Source organism: Pleurodeles waltl, chromosome 8, assembly GCF_031143425.1.
Source record: "Pleurodeles waltl isolate 20211129_DDA chromosome 8, aPleWal1.hap1.20221129, whole genome shotgun sequence".
Classification (NCBI taxonomy): Eukaryota; Metazoa; Chordata; class Amphibia; order Caudata; family Salamandridae; genus Pleurodeles; species Pleurodeles waltl.
In genome coordinates, this window is record NC_090447.1 from 1,519,365,753 (window position 1) to 1,519,392,320 (window position 26,568).

The following is a 26,568-nucleotide window of genomic DNA, read 5'->3' on the forward strand; positions in this document are numbered from 1 at the left end:
ATTCTGTGGCTTGTATATGTAAGGCTGAAACAATAAAGGCATTGGATTTCCATAACTCTAAGTTGGGAATTTCTTTTTTTTTTTATAACCAAATTTTATTGTTTTTAAAGAAGGTACAGGTAAAATATACAAGTAACTTACAAACCTTGGTCTATTTGACACCGACTGGACAGTTAATTCTGGTCTAACATTTCTGTGTTCGAGATACCTAGGAAGTTCCAAAGTACCATAATTTGGCAGTACAGAGAGAAAGGAAAGAGGAGCATGTGTACACATTTGTCTGAGCCTCTTTAGCTTAGCAGTCCCGCCCATTTCCCCCATATTTTCTCATATTTATGGGGACATCCCCTTGATTCATATACCACTTTTTCTTGGGCTGCACACCAGTCCACTCCCCGTCTCCATTTCTGAAGGGAGGGACCCCTGGCGGTTTTCCAAGCGGCCGCTATGTCTCTCTTGGCCACCATAGTCGCTGTTCCGACCAACATCTTATCTGCTCCAGATCCCTTCATGTCATTCACCACTCCCAGTAGTACCATTTTGGAGGTCAATACCTGTGATGATCCCAAGGCATTGTTCAGCTCGTGATTTACTCCCTCACAGAACTTTCGAATCACGGGGCAGGACCATATCATATGAAAGAAATCAGCCTGGTCCTCCCTGCATCGTGGGCATTGAGCAGAACCGAGGGCACCCATCTTGTACAGTCTGTCTGGAGACAGATATGCTTAATGTAAAAAATAGAATTGTGTCGTCCTCAGCCTCGTCGACACCACCAGCGTCCGGGGAGCCATCAGTGCCTCCGTCCAGGCTTCTTCCTCAAGTGGTCCCACCCACTTCTCCCATCCCTTCCTAAGGTGGCCTAGGTCCCCGGGTGCATTTGTGACCAGCATTTTGTAGATCTGGGAGACACCTTTCTTCCCAAGGCTGCCCATGAGTGTTTTGGCCGCGACTGGATTGAACTGCGGTACAGGGGACGTTTCTTTCAGGTGCCTAGAAAGGGCGTGCTGGAGATATCTAAAGAATTGCTTCGGGGATAGTTGAAACTCTTGCTGCATTTCTTGAAAGGACTTCATCAAACTTCCTTTCCACACGTCCCCCACCAAGGATATGCCCAGTGTGTCCCATTTCCCGAATCCCTCCAATTTGGCTGTCTCTCTCAGCCAGCTACCGTGCCACAAAGGTGTTTGCCGGGTAACCACTTTGTTCCAGCTAGTATGCCTTAGAGCCGCTCTCCATGCTAAGAAGACCGCCTTGGTGATGGACTCCAATTGCTTGGGGATCAGAGCCCCGTATAACACATCCAGGATACGGGAGTACCCCAAAGCGTCTAATTCTACCTGATATGCTGGGTCTGACCAACCCCCGTTGAACCAATCGTGCACCACCAGGAGTTGTGTCGCCAGGTAGTACAGGTAAGGATCGGCCATGCCCAGTCCCCCATCATATACCTCTCTTCGGCAGCTCTGGGACGCTACTCTGTCTCGCTCCTCCCCACATGAAGGAGGTGGTAATTCCATCCAGTTTTCGAAACCACGAGCGCGGGATCGTGAATGGCAAGTTCTGGACCACATACAAGAGACGCGGTAGGACCATCATCTTGTACAGAGCTATACGGCCCAAAATATTCAGTGGCAATGAATGCCAGTGCTTAAGGTCTTCCCGTACACGAGACACCAGTGGATTGAGGTTCAGGGACCAGGATAAATCAGGGAGCAGTGCAACCCATATCCCAAAATATTTAAAACTTAGCCGGCGCAGTGGGACCACCTTCTGCCAGTCGAAGCAGTCTCGTGACCAGTACCGATTTGGACGGGTTCATTTTGAGCCCTGAGGCCTCCTCGAAGTGCCGCAGTAGATGGAAGCTTTGGGGTCCGGTCACTCCCGGGTTTGCCATGTATACCAGGACTTCGTCCGCATATAAGGCCACTCGGTCTTCGCAAGAGAGGCCCCACCTCCAACCCTGGTAAATCGGGTCTTCTCTCATCATTCCTGCCAATGGCTCAATGGCCAGGGCAAAAAGGAGAGGAGAGAGGGGGGAACCTTGTCGGGTTCCCTGATGAATCGGAAAGGCCGAGGACAAGACTCCATTGACCCGCGCCGTGGGCTTGGTATACAAGGCCTGGACCAGTCTGCAGAATCTTGGCCCGAAACCGGCCCGCCGGAGCACCGCATAAAGGAATTCCCAAGTAACTGAATCGAACGCCTTTTCGAAGTCGATGAATAGGAGAGCCAAGTGCTGGGGGTAATCGGTGTCGCCTTGCGAGGGCCACCTGGAGCCTTCGTATACAGTGGCGCGTGCTACGTCCGGTCATGAATCCACACTGAACCGGGTGCACTAGTAGGGGCATCACCCTCTTAAGGCGGGAGGCCAGCATTGTGGCGTAGATCTTTACTTCACTGTTAATCAGAGATATGGGTCTATAATCTGCGCAGGAAAGGGAGGGGGGTTGGGTCTTACAATGGTGGCAACATCTAGCCCGTCCGGAAAGAGGCCTTTCTGATCTACCTCGGCATAGAGATTCATTAGGTGTGGGACTAGTTCCTCCTTAAATGTCTTGTAGTACTCTGGAGGAAACCCATCAGGCCCGGGAGTTTTCCCAACTCCCATCGCCGCTATGGCCTCGCCGATCTCCGCCTCCGTGAACGGTTCCTCCAATGCCCGTACGTCTGCCGTGGGCAGAACCGGGAGTGAAGAGTTTGCCAGGAACCGGTCTGGGGAGCCCGTATTCTCTGGACTTGTCGCTCGGTATAAGGCCTTGTAGAATTCAGCGAACGTTTCGGTCACCTCTTGGAGTTCAACCAACCGTTCCCCTTGCTCATTGCTTATCTCAGGGACGATTCGGGAGCCTGTTGTTGGGAAATGAGCCAATATAGTAGTTTCCCTGTCTTGTTGCCCCAACTGTACACTCGTGCCGTGGAGGCGCGCCACATGTGTTTTGCAGCCTCTAGGGATAGACTACGAATCTCCTCCTGAATCAGCAAGAGGTGTCTGGTTATCCGTTCGTTCGAGTGTGTTTCTTGCTCTGTTGCAAGAAGAGTGGCACGGGCCTCCAGTTGGGCGATTCGGGAGTCCCGGGCGCGTTCCCGTGCACGGATTAGGCCCTTAGCTGTCCATCTCAGCACCACCTTGCTTGCAGCCCATAGGGTTCCGGGTGATCTCACCAAGCCCTCGTTTATATTTAAGTAATCGCGTAACGACTCCCTCAAGCTATCAACAACTTCTTCGTCCTGTAAATACCATGCGTTTAGCCTCCATATGGGGCGGATCAGCGGGTCTGCGAGGCCCATCTTGAGCCGAACCAGCGCGTGGTCCGAGATCCCACGCGGTAGAATCTCGATGTGGGAAAGGTGACCACAGTCCCTGGCCGACACGAACACCAGGTCTATCCTGGATTGTGTGCTGTGGGCTGCCGAAATATGCGTGAATTGTTTGCGTCTAGGGTGCCACGCCCTCCAGGCGTCACAAAGCCCGTTGATGTCATCCATCCTTCCAAACTAGTGGCCAAGGCCTGTCTATGGGCTGAGGGTCCCCCACTCGTATCCAGCCCTGGGTTTGGGACTGCGTTGAAGTCGCACCCTATTACCGTGTTCCCAGGGGGCAGTTCCGCTAATAGTCTTGTCAGATCTCCTAGAGTCTTACGCACCATGTTCGGGGGAGCATATGCGCTCACAATGTTCATTGTCTGGCCCTCTACCGTACCTGAGACCGCCACATATCTCCCTTGCGGGTCTCTCCATTCTTGTCTCACCACCAGAGGTAGTGAGTGATGCAGCAATACTGCAACCCCTCTTGAGCCTCTCATAAACCCTGCGTGAAATACCCTGTCAAATCCCTTATGGGCTAAGAAGGGGCATTGATTCCCCATGAGATGTGTCTCCTGCATCAGGAGTATATTGGGTTTATGTCTGTGAATGTAAGCAAGCACCGCTGACCTTTTTATCTTATCAAGGAGCCCGTTAACGTTCCATTATATTATGTGAGTCACCCCCATTCCTCCCCCCGTCCATCCATAAACTGACCTCATTAATCTTTCCCTCGGTTCCTTCCGTGCGAACCCGGGCTGACAGAATTCAGCTCGGCCTGTGTGCATTCTTTGTCGGAGTGACCTACTACTATTATTTCCAGCCGGTAGTAGAGACCATAGACCTACATTAACTGTAAAGAACAATAACAACAGCCTGCTGGCTGGGTAGAACCAAACATGTCCCCCAACTCCCCGCCCACCCCATACTTCCCCCCAGAAGCATCTGTCGCCCAATACCAACAGCTCATTCCCGAACATAACGAGCTGATAACTTTTAGTGTCTGAGCTATGGTGGACCCCTCCATACTTGCGGATTAAGAAGTGTTATGTTTTGTTACGCTTAAGCATAAGCGCCGTGACCTCGTCTTGGTCTCTGGCCCTCTTGCCCCAGCTTTCCCCTCTCCGGAGGGGGGCTCACAACACTGGGCTTCGTGAGAGGTCAGTGTCTTCTGCTGTTACGGGGAGCAGTTCCCCAGAATCTCCGGGTCGACGGTCCCCTCTTGTGTCTCTTGGTCTCTCCTCTGCCACAGGCCCCTGGGTTGTCTCCTCCGCGGATCCTCGGGGGGAGCCCGAGATCGAGTTTCCGCTCTCCTTGCGCCTTCTGGAACGAGTTCTCCGGCGGGACCCCCCCGGTCGTCGCGACTGGCTGTTCCCCTGCTGCCCAATGAGTGCCAGCCGCCGCTCCTCCCCACCAAGGCCCATCGGGACCTCTTCAGTTAGCCATTCAAAGAAGTAGGTCTTGTTGTTGTGAACCACCCTTAGTTTGGCTGGGAAGAGAAGGCGGAACGGCACCTCCATCGCCCTCAGCTTTTGTTTAACTTCTGTGAACGAGCGGCGTTGCATTTGAACGTCTTTTGTATAATCTGGGAACACCATGATTTTGGTTCCATCACAGTGCAGGTCTCCTCTTGATCGTGCCGCTTGGAGTATCGCATCCCTGTCTCTGAAGTTGAAGAGTCTAAGGATCACTGTCCTCGGTGGAGAGCCCGGGGGGGGGGGGTCTAGCCTGCAAGGCCCGATGGGCGCGTTCAATCGCAAACCAGGGTGTCAGAAGGTCCCGGGGCATCCAGGACTGGAACCAGTCTTCCAGGAATATAGCCAGGGAGGGGGCGGCAGTGTTTTCTGGCAATTCCACAATTCTGAGGTTGTTGCGGCGGGATCTGTTTTCGGCATCTTCAGCCCTTCGGTATAGTTCTGCTGTCCGGGTTGTTAGCGTTGATACCTGTGTTTTGAGGGCAGCCAGATCGTCCTCCTCCGTGGAGATTCTGGACTCTGTTTCCTCAATCCTCGCTGTCGCATTGCGAAGGTCCTGGCGTACTAGTGCCACATCCACCCTCACTTCTACAATTTTGGCTTCCACCGCTTCTTGGGATGACTGTATCGCTTGAAGGATAGCCGCCAGGTCGCTGTTCCCAGCCCGCTTTCCTTCGCCACTCTCTGCCCTTCGGTCATCTTTCGGGGCTCCACCGGGGCAAATTGGTCGATGTGCGCCTGCGCCGCGGCGGGGCGGGTCTGTCTATCTTTGCCCATTTTAACTGCCTTCTGGGGCCTGCTTGTAGGTTACACCCATACCGCGTTTCTCATCAACGTTTGCCGGAATGCCCACTTCTGCCGGTGTGCCCACCTCTGCCGATGTGTCTTTGGCCGTAATTCCCCTCTCGTGGCACAGATTAGGGGGGTGAGGGGGAGGAACACTCCTTGCCTTTGACCACCGTCTCCTTTCACGCCAGCATCCCCAGTAGGGCCTGCTCCCCTCCTCGTCCACCTCACACTGGGGCTCCCGGTGTCTGAAGGTTATTAGTCAAGGGGGGGGGGGGTGGGAGGAGAAGAAATCGCTCCCTCTGTCTCTCAGGGCCCCGGCGTCATCTCCGCTGTGTCTTCCAGGAGGGGGGGGGATTCCTTGAGGGCGCATCCCGGGTCGATGGGGCCAGGGGCAGCAGTCACTCACCAGCGCAGGGGAGAAGAAGCAGGGAGGCCACCGCGACCTGTCCTCGCCCTTCGGGGCGCTCCCTGGTGCTCGCCGGGCCGTCGGATTTGCCTCAGCGCCGCTCGCGCCTCTCTCCGGTCTGGTGTCGCCCTCTCTCACCTCTTGTCCGTGGGAGCACGGGCCTCACCCAGCCGCGGCCGCTAGGTTCTGTCGCTTCTTGCCATCGGAGCGCCCGCCATTTTGTGCGCGGGATGCACCATGCGGAGAATCTCCTCTTTCCCCCTCAGTTTTGCCGGGTTTGCTGCGCGGACCAGGTGTCACCGGTCCCACGCGCTGTCTCTGCGGTTCCCCCTCTTTTCAGGAAGGCCGCCTGCGGCCCCCAGTCACCGCCAGTCCGCCGGCCGCCTTCTATGTGTTCGGAGCGCCCGCCATTTTGAATGCGAGGCGCTCCGTTAGTTTTCGGCTCCTCTTGGGGCTGCGGGCTCCGGGACGCAAATCGGATGTCCCAGGAGCTGCCCATTGCTTTCCGCTGTCTCCCTTCTCCTCTAGGGAGGGCCGTCAATGCGCTTTTCTTGAGCGGATGACGGAGGGGTCCGGAGCACCTTTTAAGGTGCGGCCGCCATCTTGACGCTCAAGCCACGCCCTCCGGGAAATTTATTTTTATTGACTTGTGCACACTGGTCAAATAGAATGAGCCAAGGTCATACAGGAATTTCTAATAAGAGTCTAACCTGGGTAATTTTCTCAGGATCACTTGTGGCACATAAGCTTAAAGAGGAAATAAAGCAGGGCTGTCCTGAAGCTTTTTGCCACAGAGAATGTTCCAGTTTTCATATGAATCAGATGTGTGTCCCAGGCACACGGTTGTGTAAAGTAAATAATACAGTGACATGAAAAATATCATGGCTAATTACATTATGCGGAATATGCTGATAGATGGCATTGCAGAACAGTCACCTTTCAATATTTCATGCTCTTTTGCATGTACTTTGCTGAGATTTAATATGATTGTTCCTATTCTGTGTTTCTTGCAGATGATATTGTTGCTACGGCTGTGATTTCACAAAGTTTTACAGGCGACAACAAAAAACTTTTCAAGCAAGAGTCTGAGAATGAACAAAGAAACACAGGCAAGTCATGAGATCCTAGCATAAAACTGTTGGGTAAAATGTATTACCAGCCTTTCTACATTTCCAAAGGTTTATGAGAATATCTTACAGAAAAGACAGATATGACAGCTCTTAATTCAGCAAACATGAAAGAGGAGAGAGATGATTGTTTTCTGGATCAACTGAAACTCTGAGATGAAAGGAAGGAGTGATACTTTTAAAAGCAAGTATATGGCATTCTTGTGAAAAAGATATGGAAGTGACCTTCTCTAAACCTGCATTAGGATAGTTTACTTCTGTGTTCATTAGTTGTTGCCTTCTCGTCCATTATGACTTCAGTTTGCATAGTTCCTGCTTTGTGATTCTTTTGTTAGTTGTATTTCCCCTTATCCCAGAATTCTTTTTTTTGTCAGTTATTCATGGTTGTTCTCTACCCATGGCAGCAGTTCTATCCTGCCCCTTTTGCCTAGTTCCTGCCTGGTTTCACCTCTTCCTGCTTGTTCACTGCCCACATCCCCATGTAGTTGGCAACATGAGAGCCCTCTTTAGGAGATTGTTTCAGATTATCCCCTGCAAAACCAAAGACCCTGTGGCTTGGGGGTATATCAAAAGTGTAAGTCACCCTGGGCAAGGATGTCTAGAGTGTGGCTGACAGTAGCAGCGGATTCTCAAGTTAAAGAGCATGGCTTGTTTTTACCTGTACCCCTGGGCAGGAGACGACCTGGAGTAAAGTCATTACAGAGACAGAGAGAGAGATATGGATGTGTGTGTGTCTCTGAGGGTGTAGTAACATGAGTGCCATTTATTTGTGGAGTCCATTTAAAATATGGCACATTTCCTAGTGGTTCTCCTTTAAGCTGTTTTTGATAAGCTCCTGAAGTTGCTGGGACCTAGACTCTCAGCCCCAGGGAAAGGGGACATCTGAAAACACCAGCCCTGAGTCCTTGTTTCTCCATGTGATGTGCTGGGACATACCTGTGCAAAGGCTAGTTGTTCAGGGACTCTGGCTCATGATTCCTACTCCACATCCACTGACCATATAATGCCAGCCCTTATTCCTCCAATGAAGATGACAAGGAGGATAGCCTGCAAAGATGCACACTGGTGTAGTTTTGTAAGGAGTCTCAGTTTTGAAGATGATCAAGAATGGTTAGCTTTAGATTCCAGTCTGTGCCCCACCTGAGATAAATATTGGTGTCCTTCAGCTAGTAATTTGTAGTTGGGCTACAAAAGGTTGCCTGTGACCAGCTCAGAGACATTTAACAGAAGTAGGATATCAAATGTGTTTTTACCTTCAGGCCAGAACCAGGCCCATAACCTGGATAGAAGACATGTTGCTATCAGGTGAACGTTTTATAGCCCTGTGTGGAGAAGAGCAGGCCTCATTAGCAGATTCAGAGCAAGGGATGTCATCTTAAAGATTAAGCCAGTATGGAACGACGAGAACCAGGCACCCCATTTGGCTATACTGACAGGACGTTTGAGCTCAGCCGGCCAAACCCAACCTAAGAATCCCTGTCATGCCTCTCAAAATCTGAACAATGTTTCCAGACCAGCAGATCTAGTGACTTTAATAATCTACTTGATCTAACAGTAATGTGCTTGACCCATACACTGGTATAAAATTGTGTGATCCTAGGCAAATATTTTATTTTACAGTTGACTTTCTTCATTATCCCATATAAGAGCGCTTTCAAATATGTGAGTTTCGCATTTCTGAAGTACAAAAAAGGATTTTGTTTGACTTTCTATACTAAACCTTTGTTTCATGTTCAGTAGGAATCTAGCCCACATTTAGGGTACCCATGACTTGTGACCTTTCACTGACACTAATCGCATTGTCATCAGGGCAGGGACAGGAATGTTTCTCAGTATGTTTAAAATTTCACTTTTAATAAATATATTACTAAGCATGATGTGGTAGTGCACTGTCATTTACAGACTGCTCATTTTCCATGGAAATGGCCACAAACCTTCTCACTGACACACAGTTTTACTGATAAAACTATGTAGTGTATAAAAATAATATATGGAAATTGGGTTTCAGCAAACATATCATTTCCACATCACCAAGAGGAGTTTTCCTATTTGTTTCCATCCTAATAAAATCTTTTTTCCATCACACAGAATAGCAAAAAGTGTTTTCCTTGCTACCAAAATGTATTGTGAGATGTATACAGTCCATTTACAAGCTATTTAGATATTGTTTGTCAGAAAAAAAACTGACAGCCTTCCACATCACACTCCTTGTACTGCACAGTTCACTTCACAAAATCCTCTAATGTTGCAGTCAGAGAAGGAAATGCCAATCTCCAGGATAAAATAAGCAGCAAGTTGTAAGGTGTAAGCTGACATGTTATCTGTCTTTGAACACAGAGAAAATGTGTTAAGATAAAAGTAAGATTTAACGTATCTTTATGTTCAATGGCATGTGTAGCTGCAGCTACACATGCTATGCATAGATTCCACCATCTAGTGTTACAAGTTGTTTTTCTTCGAAGAAGTCTTTTTTTCGAGTCCCGGGATCGAGTGACTCCTCTCGATCATAGTGCGCATGGGCATCGACTCCTTTGTTAGATTGTTTTCTTTCCGCTGTCTGGTTCGGATGTGTTTCCTCTCGCTCCGAGATTTTCGATTCAGAAACTTTATATATCTCTATTTAACCATAGGTATTGTTTCGATTGTGTTTTCCATCTATAGTCGAGCCGATAGTACAGTTGAAAACCAAAAAATGCCCTTTTGGGCACGTGCGCCCAACTTGGGCCTGTTCAGGCCTACCACGCAAAGCCTGATGGATCGGACTCCATTCCGATTCCGTCCTTGATGCCTCGCGAAATTTCCATATACAGATCAACACATGGTTTGTAATCTCTCTCTCTCTCTCCCAATCATGGAGAAGAAGACTGTGAAGCCTGTCGGTCGTTCCGGTCGAAAAAGACACTGCGTGACCGGAGAGCCAAAAGACTTGAGACGACGTCTAAAAAATACAGAGTACATCGACACCATAGAGGAAGATCAGGCCCAGACGGCAGTTTCCATTCAGGACACCGACTCTCAAGATGACTTGGGGGAAGATAGCCAACGAATCACTGCGGCTCAGCATGTGAGTACAACTGCCCCTATGCCCACTACCAAATGACCAGTTAAGGCCTTGGGTGCACCACTGCCAGAGAGCTATGGTTCCATCCGAAAGAAAATAGTAGGCGACTGACTTTCAGGTTCGGCACCGAAAAAGGCCACACCGCCTTTGATGTCTGAGTCTAGCAAATCTATCAAAAGCTCCACATCCGAACCGAGCCAGCGTTCACACTCTTCGGAGCCGAAAGTTCGATGTCCAGCTTCAGAGCCAAAACCACAGGCTTTATCTTCGGTACCGAAAAAATTGTCAGCTTCGGACCTGAAAAAATATTCGTATACAGAGGAACAAGGACTTTCGAGCCGATTAATACAGAGCTCCAAGACATTCGATAAACAGTCCTCTAAATCTCCAAAAACATCAAAATAGATTTCTGAAGATTCAGACATTCAGCCTATACTTGAGATCATGGATGCCAAAAAAACAAGGATTCACATCCACAAAGAGACTGGCAGGATCATTGCTTCACCTCCTCCACAAACAAAGAGAAAGTTGTCATTTCAATAACATCTTGATACTGCTCCACCACCAGCAAAGAACTTTAAAAGAAAGAAGAAGCCATTACCTTTGCAAAATTCTCTACCTCATTTGCCACAACTTTCTTTCTCACCACCACCTGTTAGCCCACCACCATTGCCTTCACCAACACACTCTCACACTTATTTGCATGGTGATACAATGGATCCCTGGGATTTGTATGATTCAGATCCCATACCACTAAATGACCCAGACTTCTATCCTTCCAAACCTTCACCACCAGAAGATACAACAGCATGCACACAGGTCATTTTAAGGGCAGCTGCGTACCATGGGGTACTTATGAATAGTGAGCCCTTAGAAGAGGATTTCATTTTCAATACACTATCCTCCACACATTCAAGTTACCAGTGCCTGCCAATGCTGCCTGGCATGCTCAGGCATGCAGACAAAATATTTAAAGAACCGGTTAAGGCTAGGATTTTAACGCCACGTATAGACAAAAAATACAAGCCTGGACCTACAGACCCAGCTTACATCACGCATTGGGTACCACCAGACTCTGTTGTCGTCAGTGCTGCTAGAAAAAGGGCAAATAGCCAGTCTTCAGGGGCTACCCCTCCCCCTGACACAGAAAGCAGAAAGTTTGACGCTGCTGGTAAGAGGGTAGCTACATAGACAGCTAACCAATGGCGCATTGCCAGTTCACAAGCCTTGCTAGCAAGATACGTTAGGGCACACTGGGACGAAATGCAGGAATTGTTACAACACCTGCCAAAAGAACATCAAAAAGGGCTCAGCAAATTGTTGAAGAAGGTTAGGCAGTAAGCAACAATCAAATAAGGCCTGCTCTTGATGCTGCAGATACAGCAGATAGGAGCGTGAATGCTGCCATAACCATACGTAGACATGCATGGTTAAAATCCTCTGGTTTCAAGTCAGAAATACAACAAGCAGTGCTCAATATGATATTCGAGAAAAAACACCTATTTGGTCCTGAGGTTGACACAACAATCGAAAAACTCCGGAAAGATTCAGACACTGCAAAAGCAATGGGCGCTCTATACACAACACCTTTTATAGATGCTCCTTTCGTAAACAACCATTTATGGGAGGCTTCAAGCCCCAATCTACAGATGCTTCCACCTCCCAGCATCAACAGGGCCAGCAACAAAACCAAAGAGGAACATTTAGAGGCTCTTCTAGAGGCCAACACTTCGAGCCAGAGGAAAATTCCAGGCCTCCAAAAGTGTCACCACTCCATCAAAACAGTGACTTCATAAGCATGCCACAACCCCACGCATCTCCTGCGGGGGACAGACTGCAGCAATTCCACTCCCAATGGCAAAATATCACCACAGACCAATGCGTACTTTCAATTATCCGACAAGGTTATTGCCTAGAACTGATTTCAACTCCTCCAAACATTCCTCCTCGTTATCGCAGGTTGTCCCCAGAACACAGCGTTCTATTACAACAAGAGGTACAATCGCTATTACTAAAAGGTGCAATAGAATTAGTACCAAAATCTCAACACGGAACAGGGGTATATTCACTATACTTCCTCATTCCCTAAAAAGATGGCACTCTCAGACCCTTTCTAGATCTCAGACCACTAAATCTGTATATCCTGTCAGTACACTTTCACATGGTGACTGCAGGGCATCATTCCGCTACTACAGAAACAAGATTACATGACTGCATAAATACCTAAGGTTTGTGATAGCGGGAAAGCACTACCAATTCAAAGGTCTTCCATTTAGCATAACAACAGCTCCAAGAGTATTCACAAACTGTCTAACGGTAGTAGCAGCTTACCTAAGAAGACAACAAATACATATCTTTCCTTATCTAGACGATTGGCTAATAAAATCAAGCACTATTGCACAATGTCAACAACACACTCAATACACAATACAAACCCTACACACTTTAGGGTTCACTATCAATTACCAAAAATCTCATCTTCAACCAGCACAGATTCAACCTTACCTAGGTGCTATTCTCAATACGTAAAAAGCCTTCGCCTATCCAAATACACAAAGGATACAAGCTTTCCAAAAACTCATACCACAAATGCAGTCAAATCAACATTACACGGTAAGGTTTATCATGAGACTATTGGGAATGACGGAATCCTGCATAGCAATAGTACTGCATGCAAGATTAAATATGAGAACACTACAACAGTGTCTCTCACAGCAATGGTCTCAAGCACAGGGTCAATTGCAAGATCTAGTGTTGTTAGACCGCCAGACACACAAGTCCCTTCAATGGTGGAATCACAGCAATTTAATGAAGGGGCGGTCTTTTCAGGACCCTGTACCTCAGACCACAATAACAACAGATGCATCAGTGATAGGTTGGGGAGCTCATCTCAACAACCTTACCATACAAGGGGAATGGAATTCAAAACAGTTAACTTATCACATAAACCATTTAGAATTGTTAGCTGTGTTCCTTGCCCTAAAAGCTTTTCAACCCCTTCTCAAACACAAAACTGTCTTGATAAAAGCAGACAATATGAAAGCCATGTATTATTTGAAGAAACAAGGGGGGACACATTCATCTCAACTGTCTCTTCTAGCCCAAACAATTTGGAAATGGGCAATTCTGATGGATACAACTACCTGTGGATTCCTCACCTTATGAATTTGATCCTTGCGCCAATATCTGACGGAAAATCTTCTTCCTAGCTGTCTACGTCGACGAGGACGTCATAATGGCAACTGACGTCAACGTGCCAATAAGAGGTCCTCGTCGGCGTACTGACGTCAGTTTTCCTTTTTTCCGTTCTTCGACGCCAACGGTTTTTCTTCCTGGCCCGTTGGTAACTGTAACGATTTCTCGAAGTTACAATGTCGCCTCCGAAGAAGTCCGGTTTCAAGCCGTGTAGGGAATGCGGGGGTCGGATGTCAGTGACCGACCCCCATTCGGACTGTATTTGGTGTTTAAGCTCCGAACATGATGTGGAAGGTTGTTCTTCGTGCCAGAGCATGAATCCGAAAGCTCTGAAGGAACGTGAGGCGAAGCTCTTCTTAGCCAAGGCAAAGAAGAAGGGACACAAGAAGGTTTCCTCCCATGCTTCTCCCAAAAAACATAAGAAGCGGCGTCATCATGACTCTCGGCGCCGTTCGGAGCGGAGCCGATCGAGGAGTCGATCGAGGTCAAGGTCTCGTTCGTCACGGCGCCAGAAGACGTGGGAGATGAGTCCTACAGTCACGCCTCAGCCGGAGAGTCTGGGGTTGTCACCGGCTCCTTCAGTTTATGAGGTCACTCAAGGTAGTCCTCACCTTTCACCGGCGCCGATGGACCCTGATGCTCAGCAGACATCTGCACAGCAGTACCCAGCTTTTCCGACTCCAGGGATGGATCCGGCCGCATTTTTGAATGCGATGTATGCTGTTTTTCAATCCATGGCCCCTGCTGGTGCACCGGTGGGTCCCACGGGGCCATTGGCTTTCAATTTGGGCTCGCCGGCGTCGTACAGGGCTGCTCCATTCATGCCCTTCTGCCCTTCAGAGACTGGTGGTTCGGCACCGGGGGTCTCCCCTGGCAAGAGTCCTTTGCCTGGGACCGTGGATCCGTCGGCATGTCAACCGACTCCTTCTCCGCGCCATCCGGCGTCATTGATGGCCTCATCCAGACCGGCTCCATCTCCTTCCGTCCATTCGGCTTCAAGAAGGTCATCTGCCGACTTCGGGTCGGCACCGGCACCGACGCCGGTTGAATCTAGGAGCCTTCCTGAACCGGTTCGGGGTTTGAGATCGTCGGCGTCGATGGTTTCCTTGTCGACGCCGGCTCTGGAAACTCATCTTAGATCTCGGAGGAAGGCATTGAGACTTCTGGAGGAGGAAGAATACAGAAGGCTTGAGGAAGGTGAGATAGAGCCTTCCGATGACTTCCAGGGTTTTGCCACTGCAAGTGGTTTGGATACTTCCCCGGAGTGGGACATTGCGTCTCCGGGGGAGTTTACTGAGGAGGCCGCCTCCTTCCATGCGGTGGTGAGGATCTGGATTTGCCTTTGTCCACGGCAGAAGTAAAGACTAACCTGCTTACAGAGGTTCTTCATCCATCTTCCTCCAGTGCTGACCCTTTGCTGCCTTTCAATGAGGCTTTGACAGAGCCCATTTTAGACCTATGGAAAAAGCTGGTTACATCTCCTGCTGTGAACAGGGCAGTGGCGAGGAGGCATAGAAGTGCCCCAGGAGATCCAGTTTTTCTGTCTTGTCACCCTACTCCGGAGAGCTTGGTGGTTCAGGCATCATGTTCGGCAAAGTCTGCCCCCGGTACATTCCCAGGTGTAACGACTGACAGTGAATCCAAGAGGATGGAGATCGATGGCTACGAGAAGGCATGCCTGGTTAAGGTCTTCGGGTTTCTCATCAGATGTACAATCCACTTCAATGGACCTTCCGTTTGATGGGGAAAAGCTATTTGGGGACAAGGCAGACTCTGCCCTTGAACGGTTTAAGGACTGTCGGGCTACAGCTAAGTCCCTGGGTTTACAGGCCCCTTCTACTACATCGTACAGACCTTTTCGTAGGTTTCGAGGATTTGTTAGAGGCTCTGCCTTTCGAAGGTCCCAATCTTATGCCCAGCAGCCTGCCAATCCGCCCTATCGTGCCTTTAGAGGGCGGGGTAGGGCTAGAGGTCCAGCCCAGCAGCTCTCTTCTTCTTCATCCTCCTCTGGTGGACAACAGCAGAAGCAGCCCTAGTTTTCCCCATTTTATCAGTCATACTTCTCCTGTAGGGGGAAGGTTGAGTCTTTTTCTACAGAAATGGAGGTCATTTACAACGGACTCGTGGGTGCTAGGAATTGTGGAAAAGGGCTATGCTCTCCCCTTTCAGGAGTTCCCTCCTCCCTTTCCCCCCGTCCCTCCTTTTGATCAGAAGACCATCTTCTGTTGTTGCAACAGGAGGTTGTAACCATGTTGGCAAAGGGCGCTATAGAGTTGGTGCCGTTGCAGGAAAGGGGTCAGGGTTGTTACTCGAGATATTTCCTGATTCCCAAAGTGGATGGTCGGTTGCGGCCGATCCTAGACTTGAGGATTTTGAATTTGTTCCTCAAGCAGGAAAAATTCAAAATACTGACCCTAGCGCAGGTACTATTGGCGTTGAACGAAGGAGACTGGATGGTGTCTGTCGACTTGCAGGACGCGTACTTTCATGTTCCCATAATCAAGTCGCACAGGAAGTATCTCCGTTTTGTGGTCGGATCGCAACATTACCAGTTTGCGGTCCTTCCGTTTGGACTTACTTCAGCACCCCGGGTTTTCGCAAAGGTGATGGCAGTTGTTGCAGCACATCTCAGAAAGAGGGAAGTAGCGTTTTTTCCCTACCTGGACGATTGGTTGATCAAAGCCAAGTCTCCAGAGCTTGTGTTGTCTCATCTGCGAATGACAACCCAGTTGTTGTTCGATCTGGGTTTTTCGGTAAACGTACCCAAATCTCACCTGGAGCCTTCTCAACGCCTCCTGTTCATAGCGGCAGTACTGGACACGACAATGTTTCGGGCCTACCCTCCGCCTCAGCGGGTTCGGGACATTCAGGCGCTGATTCCTTTGTTTCAAAGTGGAGCGGCAGTTCCAGTCCTCAAGGTCTTACGCCTGCTAGGTCTGTTTGCTTCTTGCATTCTGTTGGTCACTCACTCTCGCTGGAATATGCGGGCTCTTCAGTGGTGCCTCCGCAGACAGTGGTTCCAGCACAAGGGAGATCTCAGAGACACAATAAAGATCTCCAAGAACGCTGTAGCGGATCTTCTTTGGTGGGCAGAGGACGGCAACCTTTCTCAAGGGAAACCATTTTCACTGACCCCTCCAGTGGCCACAGTGATTTCGGATGCTTCCACTCTAGGGTGGGGAGCTCATCTGGGGGACCTGGAGATCAAGGGTCATTGGTCTCCAGCGGAACGGATGTTGCATATCAATCTGTTGGAATTGCGGGCGGTACGTTTGGCGCTCAAGGCCTTCCTCCCTTCTCTTCGCGGTCAGTCAGTTCAGATCCTGACGGACAACACTACCGCAATGTGGTATATAAACAAGCAGGGAGGTGTGGGGTCGTATCTTCTCTGCCGAAAAGCCCTCCGACTGTGGTCCTGGGCTCAGGACCATCAGATTTGCTTGATGGCAAATCATTTGGCCGGAGTGTTGAATGTACGTGTGGACGTTCTCAGTCGTCACTTCTCATTGGATCACGAGTGGCGTCTCCATCCGGATCTAGTCCTCCACATCTTCGAGATGTGGGGTACTCCTCAGGTGGATTTATTCGCCACTCGGGAGAACGCGCATTGCCCGTTATTCGGCAGCCTACAGTATCCGATGCAAGGGGCTTTGGGGGACGCGTTTCAGATGTCCTGGACCGGCCAGTTGCTTTACGCGTTTCCCCCCCCCCCCATACCCTTGATTCCTCGGGTTTTGAGGAAGGTTCGTCAAGACCGGGCCCAAGTCATCTTGGTGGCACCGGACTGGCCGAGAAGGGTATGGTATACAGACCTGCTTCAACTCTCTCAGTGCCCTCCGCTCCGTCTCCCGCTCAGGGAAGATCTCCTCTCTCAATCGCAGGGGCAGGTTTTACACCCCCACCTCCAGAGCCTGCACCTTCATACCTGGAGATTGAACGGGGCAACCTGAATTCCTTTTCTCTCCCACCGGATGTAGTGGATGTTATACTATCGTCCAGGCGACACTCCACTAAATCTATTTATGCCGGAAGGTGGGCAAAATTTGTGCTGTGGTGTGGAGAGAACTAAAAAGATCCCTTAAAGGCCCATCTTTCAGATGTACTTTTGTTTGTTCTTAGTTTGGCGAAGAAAGGCTGTGCGATAGCTACAGTTAAGGGTTACTTGGCAGCTCTGTCGGCGTTTCTTTGCCTTCCGGACCAGCCATCTTTATTCAAGTCTCCAATTGTACATAGGTTTCTTAAGGGTTTGGTGAATAGCTTTCCTCCTACTCCTTTTCATATGCCTCAGTGGGACTTAAATCTTGTTTTAACATTCTTAATGGGTTCGCCTTTTGAGCCCATGCATTCATGTCCATTGAGATATTCAGCCTTGAAGACCATTTTCTTAATCGCAATTACTTCTGCCAGAAGGATTGGAGAGCTTCAGGCCCTTTCTGTGAAGCCTCCTTTCACCATGTTTTTCCCTGATAAAGTGGTTCTAAAAACCAGGACTGCTTTTCTACCGAAAGTTGTCACCCCTTTTCATATAGGGCAAACTATCACTCTTCCTGCGTTTTACCCTCCTCCCCACCTGTCTAAAGAAGAAGAGAGACTCCATAGGTTGGACCGTAAGAGGGCCCTGAGTTTTTACCTAGAAAGGACTAAGGACTTTCGTTTAGATGAGCAACTGTTCGTTGGATATGCTGGTCAGCGAAAGGGCAGAGCGGTTCAGAAAAGAACACTCTCCAGGTGGGTCATCTTGTGTATCAAGATCTGTTACTCTTTGGCAGAGGTATCAGGGCCCACTCTACTAGAGCTAAATCTGCATCCTCGGCTCTGGCGAGGGGAGTTCCATTAATTAATAGATATATGTAAAGCGGCAACTTGGGCGTCCCTCCATATTTTCGTGAAACATTACTGTTTAGACTCTGAGATGAGGAGGGACGGTCATTTTGCTCGCTCGGTATTGCAAGATTTCTTGGTGTAATCAGGCGGGCACCCACCACCGAGTGCGGTACTGCTTGGGACTCTATTCATAAGGTGAGGAATCCACAGGTAGTTGTATCCATCAGAAGAACAAGTTACTTACCTTCGGTAACGCTTTTTCTGGTGGATACACTAGCTACCTGTGGATTCCTCACGGTCCCTCCCGCCTCCCCGTTGCCTGCCTGATTTCGCAGTTATCTTGCAGTTTTTGGTTTAATATTTCTTCTTATATTTATATATTTGTATGTATGTATGTGTATATATATATATATATATATATATATATATATATATGTTCGATGGCATGTGTAGCTGCAGATACACATGCTGTGCACATCCCGCCATCTGGTGTTGGGCTCGGAGTGTTACAAGTTGTTTTTCTTCGAAGAAGTCTTTTTTCGAGTCACGAGACCGAGGGACTCCTCCCATTTCGACTCCATTGCGCATGGGCGTCGACTCCATCTTAGATTGTTTTTTTTCCGCCATCGGGTTCGGGCGTGTTCCTTTTCGCTCCGTGTTTCGGGACGGAAAGTTAGTTAGAATCTCGGAAAAATCGTCGGTATTGTTTGCGTTCGGTATAGGGTTAGTTACAACAGATCGACACCGAATTAAGAAGAGCTCCGGTGGCCCTTCGGGGTTTTCTTCCATTCCCGTCGGGGCCTGGTCGGCCCGGCCACGTGTCTCTTTAAGGCTGATGGAACGGACCCCATTCCGCTTCTGTCCAAAATGCAATAACAAGTATCCATATACAGATCAACATCTGGGCTGTAACTTGTGTTTGTCACTAGAACACAAGGAGGATACTTGTGAGGCCTGTCGAGCGTTTCGGTCCAGGAAGACACTCAGGGACCGAAGAGCAAGAAGACTGCAAATGGCGTCGGCGCCGACAGGACAAGAGCGTTTTGAGGAGGAGGAAGAAACATTCTCCACCCAGGAGTCGGACTCTGAGGAGATCGATCCCGAGGAAACGCCGAAAACCGTGAGTAAGACGTTGAAACCAAGAACTCACGAGAAAAGCGCTAAAGCCCAGGGGACGCCACCGCCAACAGGCCATGGCTTAACCCGAAAAGTAGGTGACCGTTCATCGGCACCGAAAAAGGGCGAGCTGGTCTCCAAGTCATCCGACTCCGGTCGAGATACCGGCACACAGCAATCTCGGGCCCGAGATAGTGGCTCAGAGAAGATTCGGCACCGAGACAGCGGCACCGAAACGGGTCGGCACCGAGAGAGTACGACGCCGAAAGTAAAAAAGGTTTCGTCGGAGCTGAAAAAAGCAGCCGAAAAGGTTTCGGTACCAAAATATCCGGCCTCGGAACCGAAAACAAGTTCCTACACTGAGGAACAAGGACTGTCCACACAAATGAAGACACATAGATTTGGACAGGAATTACAGGCAATAGAGCCAGATCACACACAAAGACGGCTCTTTATTCAAAAAGATACAGGGAAGATCAGCACTCTTCCTCCAGTCAAAATGAAACGCAAGCTTGCCTACCAAGACAAAGACAAACAGCCACACGCAAAGGTGGCTAAACAAGTAACACCGCCATCATCCCCACATCACTCTCTGCAACCATCACCGGTAGCAACTCCACCAATGATGCAATCCCCAACTCATACAGGAATGAGTCAAGATGAACCTGACGCATGGGACCTTTATGACGCACCAGTGTCAGATAATAGTCCAGAATGCTATCCAGCTAAACCATCGCCACCAGAGGATAGTACAGGCTACGCACAGGTGGTGTCAAGAGCAGCTGCATTTCATAATGTCAGCCTTCATTCAGAGCCCATTGAAGACGACTTTCTTTTTAATACACTGTCGTCCACACACAGCCAATATCAGAGTGTTCCTATGCTACCCGGAATGCTAAAACACTCCAAACAAGTGTTTGAGGAGCCTGTTAAAGGGAGAGCCATTACTCCAAGAGTAGATAAAAAATATAAACCGCCACCAACAGACCCAGTGTACATTACACAACAGCTAACAGTTAGTGGGAGCAGCGCGCAAAAGAGCCAACTCTCATACTTCAGGAGATGCACCACCTCCAGATAAAGAAAGTTGAAAATTCGATGCTGCAGGCAAAAGGGTGGCGGCACAGGCAGCAAACCAGTGGCGTATTGCAAATTCGCAAGCTTTGCTAGCCAGATATGATAGGGCCCATTGGGATGAGATGCAACACCTTATTGAACATTTACCCAAGGAGTTCCAAAAAAGAGCGCAGCAAGTAGTAGAAGAAGGACAGGGTATCTCCAATAATCAGATACGGTCAGCAATGGATGCTGCAGACACAGCTGCTAGAACTGTCAACACAGCTGTAACAATAAGGAGACATGCATGGCTGCGTACATCAGGATTTAAACCAGAGATACAGCAAGCTGTGCTGAATATGCCATTCAACGGACAGCAGTTGTTTGGGCCGGAGGTGGACACTGCGATCGAAAAACTTAAGAAAGACACTGACACGGCCAAAGCCATGGGCGCACTCTACTCCCCACAGAGCAGAGGCACATTTCGAAAGACACAATTTCGAGGGGGGTTTCGAGGGCAAACCACAGAAGCCACAACCTCACAAACAAAGCCCACTTACCAGAGCCAGTATCAGCGGGGAGGTTTTCGGGGACAATATAGAGGGGGACAATTTCAAAGGAATAGAGGAAAGTTCCAAAGTCCCAAAACTCCTCCAAACAAGCAGTGACTTCAAGGTCACAAATCCCCAACACATAACACCTGTGGGGGGGAGACTAACCAAGTTTTACAAACATTGGGAGGAAATAACAACAGACACTTGGGTCTTAGCAATTATCCAGCATGGTTATTGCATAGAATTTCTCAAATTCCCTCCAAACATCCCACCGAAAACACACAATATGTCAAAACAACATATAGATCTTCTAGGACTAGAAGTTCAGGCATTGCTACAAAAAGAAGCAATAGAGTTAGTACCAAAACAACAAATAAACACAGGAGTTTACTCCCTGTACTTTCTGATACCCAAAAAAGACAAGAGTCTGAGACCTATACTAGATCTCAGAACATTAAATGCCTACATCAAATCAGATCACTTTCACATGGTTACATTACAAGACGTAATCCCACTGCTCAAACAACAAGACTACATGACAACACTAGACCTAAAAGATGCATATTTCCATATACCAATACATCCTTCACACAGAAAGTACCTAAGGTTTGTATTCCAAGGGATACATTACCAATTCAAAGTGTTGCCATTCGGAATAACAACTGCACCAAGAGTTTTTACAAAATGCCTAGCAGTAGTAGCTGCACATATCAGAAGGCAGCAAATACATGTGTTCCCGTACCTAGACGATTGGTTAATCAAAACCAACACGCTAAGACGGTGTTCACAACACACAAAATATGTCATAGAAATCCTCCACAAACTAGGTTTCTCAATCAATTACACAAAGTCACACCTTCTGCCGTGTCAAACACAGCAATACATAGGAGCAACAATCAACACAGCAAAAGGGATTGCCACTACAAGTCCACAAAGAGTTCACACATTTCACAATGTGATACAGACCATGTATCCAAATCAAAAGATACAAGTCAAACTGGTGATGAAACTACTAGGCATGATGTCTTCATGCATAGCCATTGTCCCAAACGCAAGGTTGCACATGCGGCCCTTACAACAGTGCCTAGCATCACAATGGTCACAAGCACAGGGTCAGCTTCTAGATCTGGTGTTGATAGACCGCCAAACATACATCTTGCTTCAATGGTGGAACAGTATAAATTTAAACCAAGGGCGGCCTTTCCAAGACCCAGTGCCACAATACGTAATAACAACAGATGCTTCCATGATAGGGTGGGGAGCACACCTCAATCAACACAGCATCCAAGGACAATGGGACATACAGCAAAAACAGTTTCACATAAATCACTTAGAACTGTTAGCGGTATTTCTAGCGCTCAAAGCATTTCAACCCATAATAAGACACAAACACATTCTTGTCAAAACAGACAACATGACAACAATGTATTACCTAAACAAACAGGGAGGCACACACTCGACACAGTTGTGTCTCCTAACACAGAAAATATGGCATTGGGCGATTCACAACCACATTCGCCTAATAGCACAATTTATTCCAGGAATTCAGAACCAGTTAGCAGACAATCTCTCTCGGGATCACCAACAGATCCACGAATGGGAGATTCACCCCCAAATACTAAGCACTTACTTCCAAATGTGGGGAACACCACAAATAGATCTATTTGCAACAAAAGAAAACTCAAAATGCCAAAACTTCGCATCCAGGTACCCACAAGATCAGTCTCAGGGCAATGCGTTATGGATGAGCTGGTCAGGGATATTTGCATACGCTTTTCCCTCTCTCCCACTCCTTCCATATCTAGTAAACAAATTGAGTCAAAACAAACTCAAACTCATACTAATAGTACCGACATGGGCAAGACAACCTTGGTACACAACACTACTAGACCTCTCAGTAGTACCTCATGTCAAACTACCAAACAGACCAGATCTGTTAACACAACACAAACAACAGATCAGACATCCAAATTCAGCATCGCTGAATCTAGCAATTTGGCTCCTGAAATCCTAGAATTCGGACACTTAGACCTCACACAAGAATGTATGGAGGTCATAAGACAAGCTAGGAAACCTACCACTAGACACTGCTATGCAAATAAGTGGAAAAGATTTGTTTATTACTGCCATAATAATCAAACTCAACCCTTACACGCACCTGCCAAAGATATAGTAGGATACTTACTACAATTGCAAAAGTCAAAGCTAGCTTTCTCTTCAATAAAGATACATCTGACCGCAATTTCAGCCTACCTGCAAATTACGCACTCAACTTCATTATTTAGGATACCAGTCATAAAAGCATTTATGGAAGGCCTAAAGAGAATTATACCACCACGAACACCACCAGTTCCTTCATGGAACCTCAACATTGTCTTAACACGACTCATGGGTCCACCTTTTGAGCCCATGCACTCTTGTGAAATGCAATATTTAACTTGAAAAGTTGCATTTTTTATTGCCATCACATCTCTAAGAAGAGTGAGTGAAATTCAAGCATTTACCATACAAGAACCATTAATTCAAATACACAAGCATAAAGTAGTTCTACGGACAAATCCAAAAATGTTACCAAAAGTGATCTCACCGTTCCACTTGAATCAAACGGTAGAATTACAAGTGTTCTTCCCACAGCCAGATTCTGTAGCTGAAAGAGCACTGCATACATTAGACATCAAAAGAGCACTAATGTACTACATTGACAGAACAAAACTAATTCGAAAAACAAAACAACTATTTATTGCTTTCCAAAAACCTCATACAGGGAATCCAATTTCTAAACAAGGCATTGCTAGATGGATAGTTAAGTGTATTCAAACCTGCTATCTTAAAGCAAAGAGAGACCTGCCTATTACACCAAAGGCACACTCAACCAGAAAAAAAGGTGCTACCATGGCCTTTCTAGGAAATATTCCAATGAACGAAATATGTAAGGCAGCAACATGGTCTACGCCTCATACATTTACCAAACACTACTGTGTAGATGTGTTAACGGCACAACAAGCCACAGTAGGTCAAGCTGTACTACGAACATTATTTCAAACAACTTCAACTCCTACAGGCTGAACCACCGCTTTTGGGGAGATAACTGCTTACTAGTCTATGCACAGCATGTGTATCTGCAGCTACACATGCCATCGAACGGAAAATGTCACTTACCCAGTGTACATCTGTTCGTGACATTAGTCGCTGCAGATTCACCGGACTACTCTACGACTGTGAGTACCAAAACCTGTCCCCCCTGAGCCCCCACAGCGCCGCCTGCAGAGGGAATCCCGAGGCTTCCCCTGACCGCGACTCTCTGAAACCTAAGTCCCGACGCCTGGAAAAGACCCTGCACCCGCAGCCCCCAGGACCTGAAGGACCGGACTTTCACTGCAGAAGTGACCCCCAGGAGCCCCTCTCCCTTGCCCGAGTGGAGGTTTCCCCGAGGAAGCCCCCCTTGCCTGCCTGCAGCGCTGAAGAGATCCCTTGATCTCTCATTGACTTCCATTGCGAACCCGACACTTGTTCTAACACTGCACCCGGCCGCCCCTGCGCCGCTGAGGGTGAAATTTCTGTGTGGGCTTGTGTCCCCCCCGGTGCCCTACAAAACCCCCCTGGTCTGCCCTCCGAAGACGCGGGTACTTACCTGCTGGCAGACTGGAACCGGGGCACCCCCTTCTCTCCATTGAAGCCTATGCGTTTTTGGGCACCACTTTGAACTCTGCACCTGACCGGCCCTGAGCTGCTGGTGTGGTAACCTTGGGGTTGCTCTGAACCCCCAACGGTGGGATACCTTGGACCAAGAACTGAACCCTGTAAGTGTCTTACTTACCTGGTAAAACTAACAAAAACTTACCTCCCCCAGGAACTGTGAAAATTGCACTGTGTCCACTTTTAAAATAGCTATTTGTGAATAACTTGAAAAGTATACATGCAATTGAAATGATTCAAAGTTCCTAATGTACTTACCTGCAATACCTTTCAAACAAGATATTACATGCTAAATTTGAACCTGTGGTTCTTAAAATAAACTAAGAAAAGATATTTTTCTATACAAAACCTATTGGCTGGATTTGTCTCTGAGTGTGTGTACCTCATTTATTGTCTATGTGTATGTACAACAAATGCTTAACACTACTCCTTGGATAAGCCTACTGCTCGACCACACTACCACAAAATAGAGCATTAGTATTATCTCTTTTTACCACTATTTTACCTCTAAGGGGAACCCTTGGACTCTGTGCATGCTATTCCTTACTTTGAAATAGCACATACAGAGCCAACTTCCTACAGTATATCTTTCTATATTAAATATAATTTTTCATGGTCGGTTTACACCTGTTTGCCTTAAGGGCACGAAAAAAATGAGGTGAAACTGACGTCAGTACGCCGACGAGGACCTCTTATTGGCACGTTGACGTCAGACGGAGTCACGTGGAGCCGTGACATTATGACGTCCTCGTCGACGTAGACAGCTAGGAAGAAGACTTTCCGTCGGATGCTGGCACAAGGATCGAATTCATAAGGTGATGAACCCACAGGTAGCTAGTGTATCCACCAGAAAAAGCGTTACCGAAGGTAAGTAACTTGTTCTTCACAATCACATTTACTTACTAGCAGAATACATCCCAGGAATACACAATCAGCTAGCTGACCTGCTAAGCAGTACTTTCAAAGGTGGGGAACACCAGAAATAGACCTCTTCGCAACAAGCGAATATGCAAAATGCCAAAACTTCGCATCCAGGCACCCACACCCTCTGTCTGTGGATCAACTGGTCAGGGATATTTGCTTACGCTTTCCCCCCCTCTCCCGCTTTGTCAGGCTGTGTCAAACTTCTCTCGCCGTGATACTCATAGCCCCCACGCGGGAACAACAACATTGGTACACAACACTTCTAGATCTGTCTGTAGTACCTCACTTCAAACTTCCAAACAGACCGGATTTGTTAACTCAAAGCAAAGGTCAAATCAGACATCCCAATCCCAGTGCTCTCGACTTAGCAATTTGGCTCCTGAAGTAATAGAATTTGGATACTTGCAACTTCCTTTAGAATGTATGGAAGTTCTCAAACAAGCATGCAAACCCACAACTAGACAGTGTTATGCTAACAAGTGGAAAAGTTTTGTTTATTACTGTGAATCTAAAAATATTGACCCACTTACAGCATCAATACAAGATATTGTATCCTACCTACTTCATTTACAAAAGGCACATTTAGCTTTCTCATATATTAAAATTAATCTTACTGCTATATCAGCATACTTACAAACTATACAACATACCTCTCTCTTTAGAGTTCCAGTTATTAAAGCCTTCATAGAAGGACTAAAACGTATTATTCCAAGAACCCCACCAGTTCTTTCTTGAAATGAAAATATTGTACTCACAAGACTAATGGGGCCACCATTTGAACCCATACATTCGTGTGGGGTTCAATTTTTAACTTGGGAAGTTGCTTTCTTAGTAGCAATTACTTCATTAAGAAGAGTTAGTGAAATACATGTATTCACTCTAGAGGAACCTTTTTTCCAAGTACACAAGCATAAAGTTGTACTTAAAACTAATCCAAAATTCTTGCCAAAGGTAGTCTCTCCTTTTCACATTAACCAAACAGTGGAATTGTCAGTCTTATTCCCACAGCCAGATTCAACTGCTGAAAGAGCCCTTCACA

General features: G+C 47.7%; 1 protein-coding gene across 1 annotated transcript in view; it reads left to right on the forward strand.

Annotated features, from left to right (window-relative positions):
* The window catches only part of LOC138248867 (zinc finger protein 586-like), a 109,988-nt gene that overhangs the window by 18,767 nt on the left and 64,653 nt on the right, over positions 1-26,568 (forward strand). Inside the window, exon 4 of the mRNA XM_069202829.1 lies at positions 6,990-7,085. Within this exon, the coding sequence (XP_069058930.1) occupies positions 6,990-7,085 (96 nt within the window). The remainder of the gene's footprint in view (positions 1-6,989; positions 7,086-26,568) is intronic.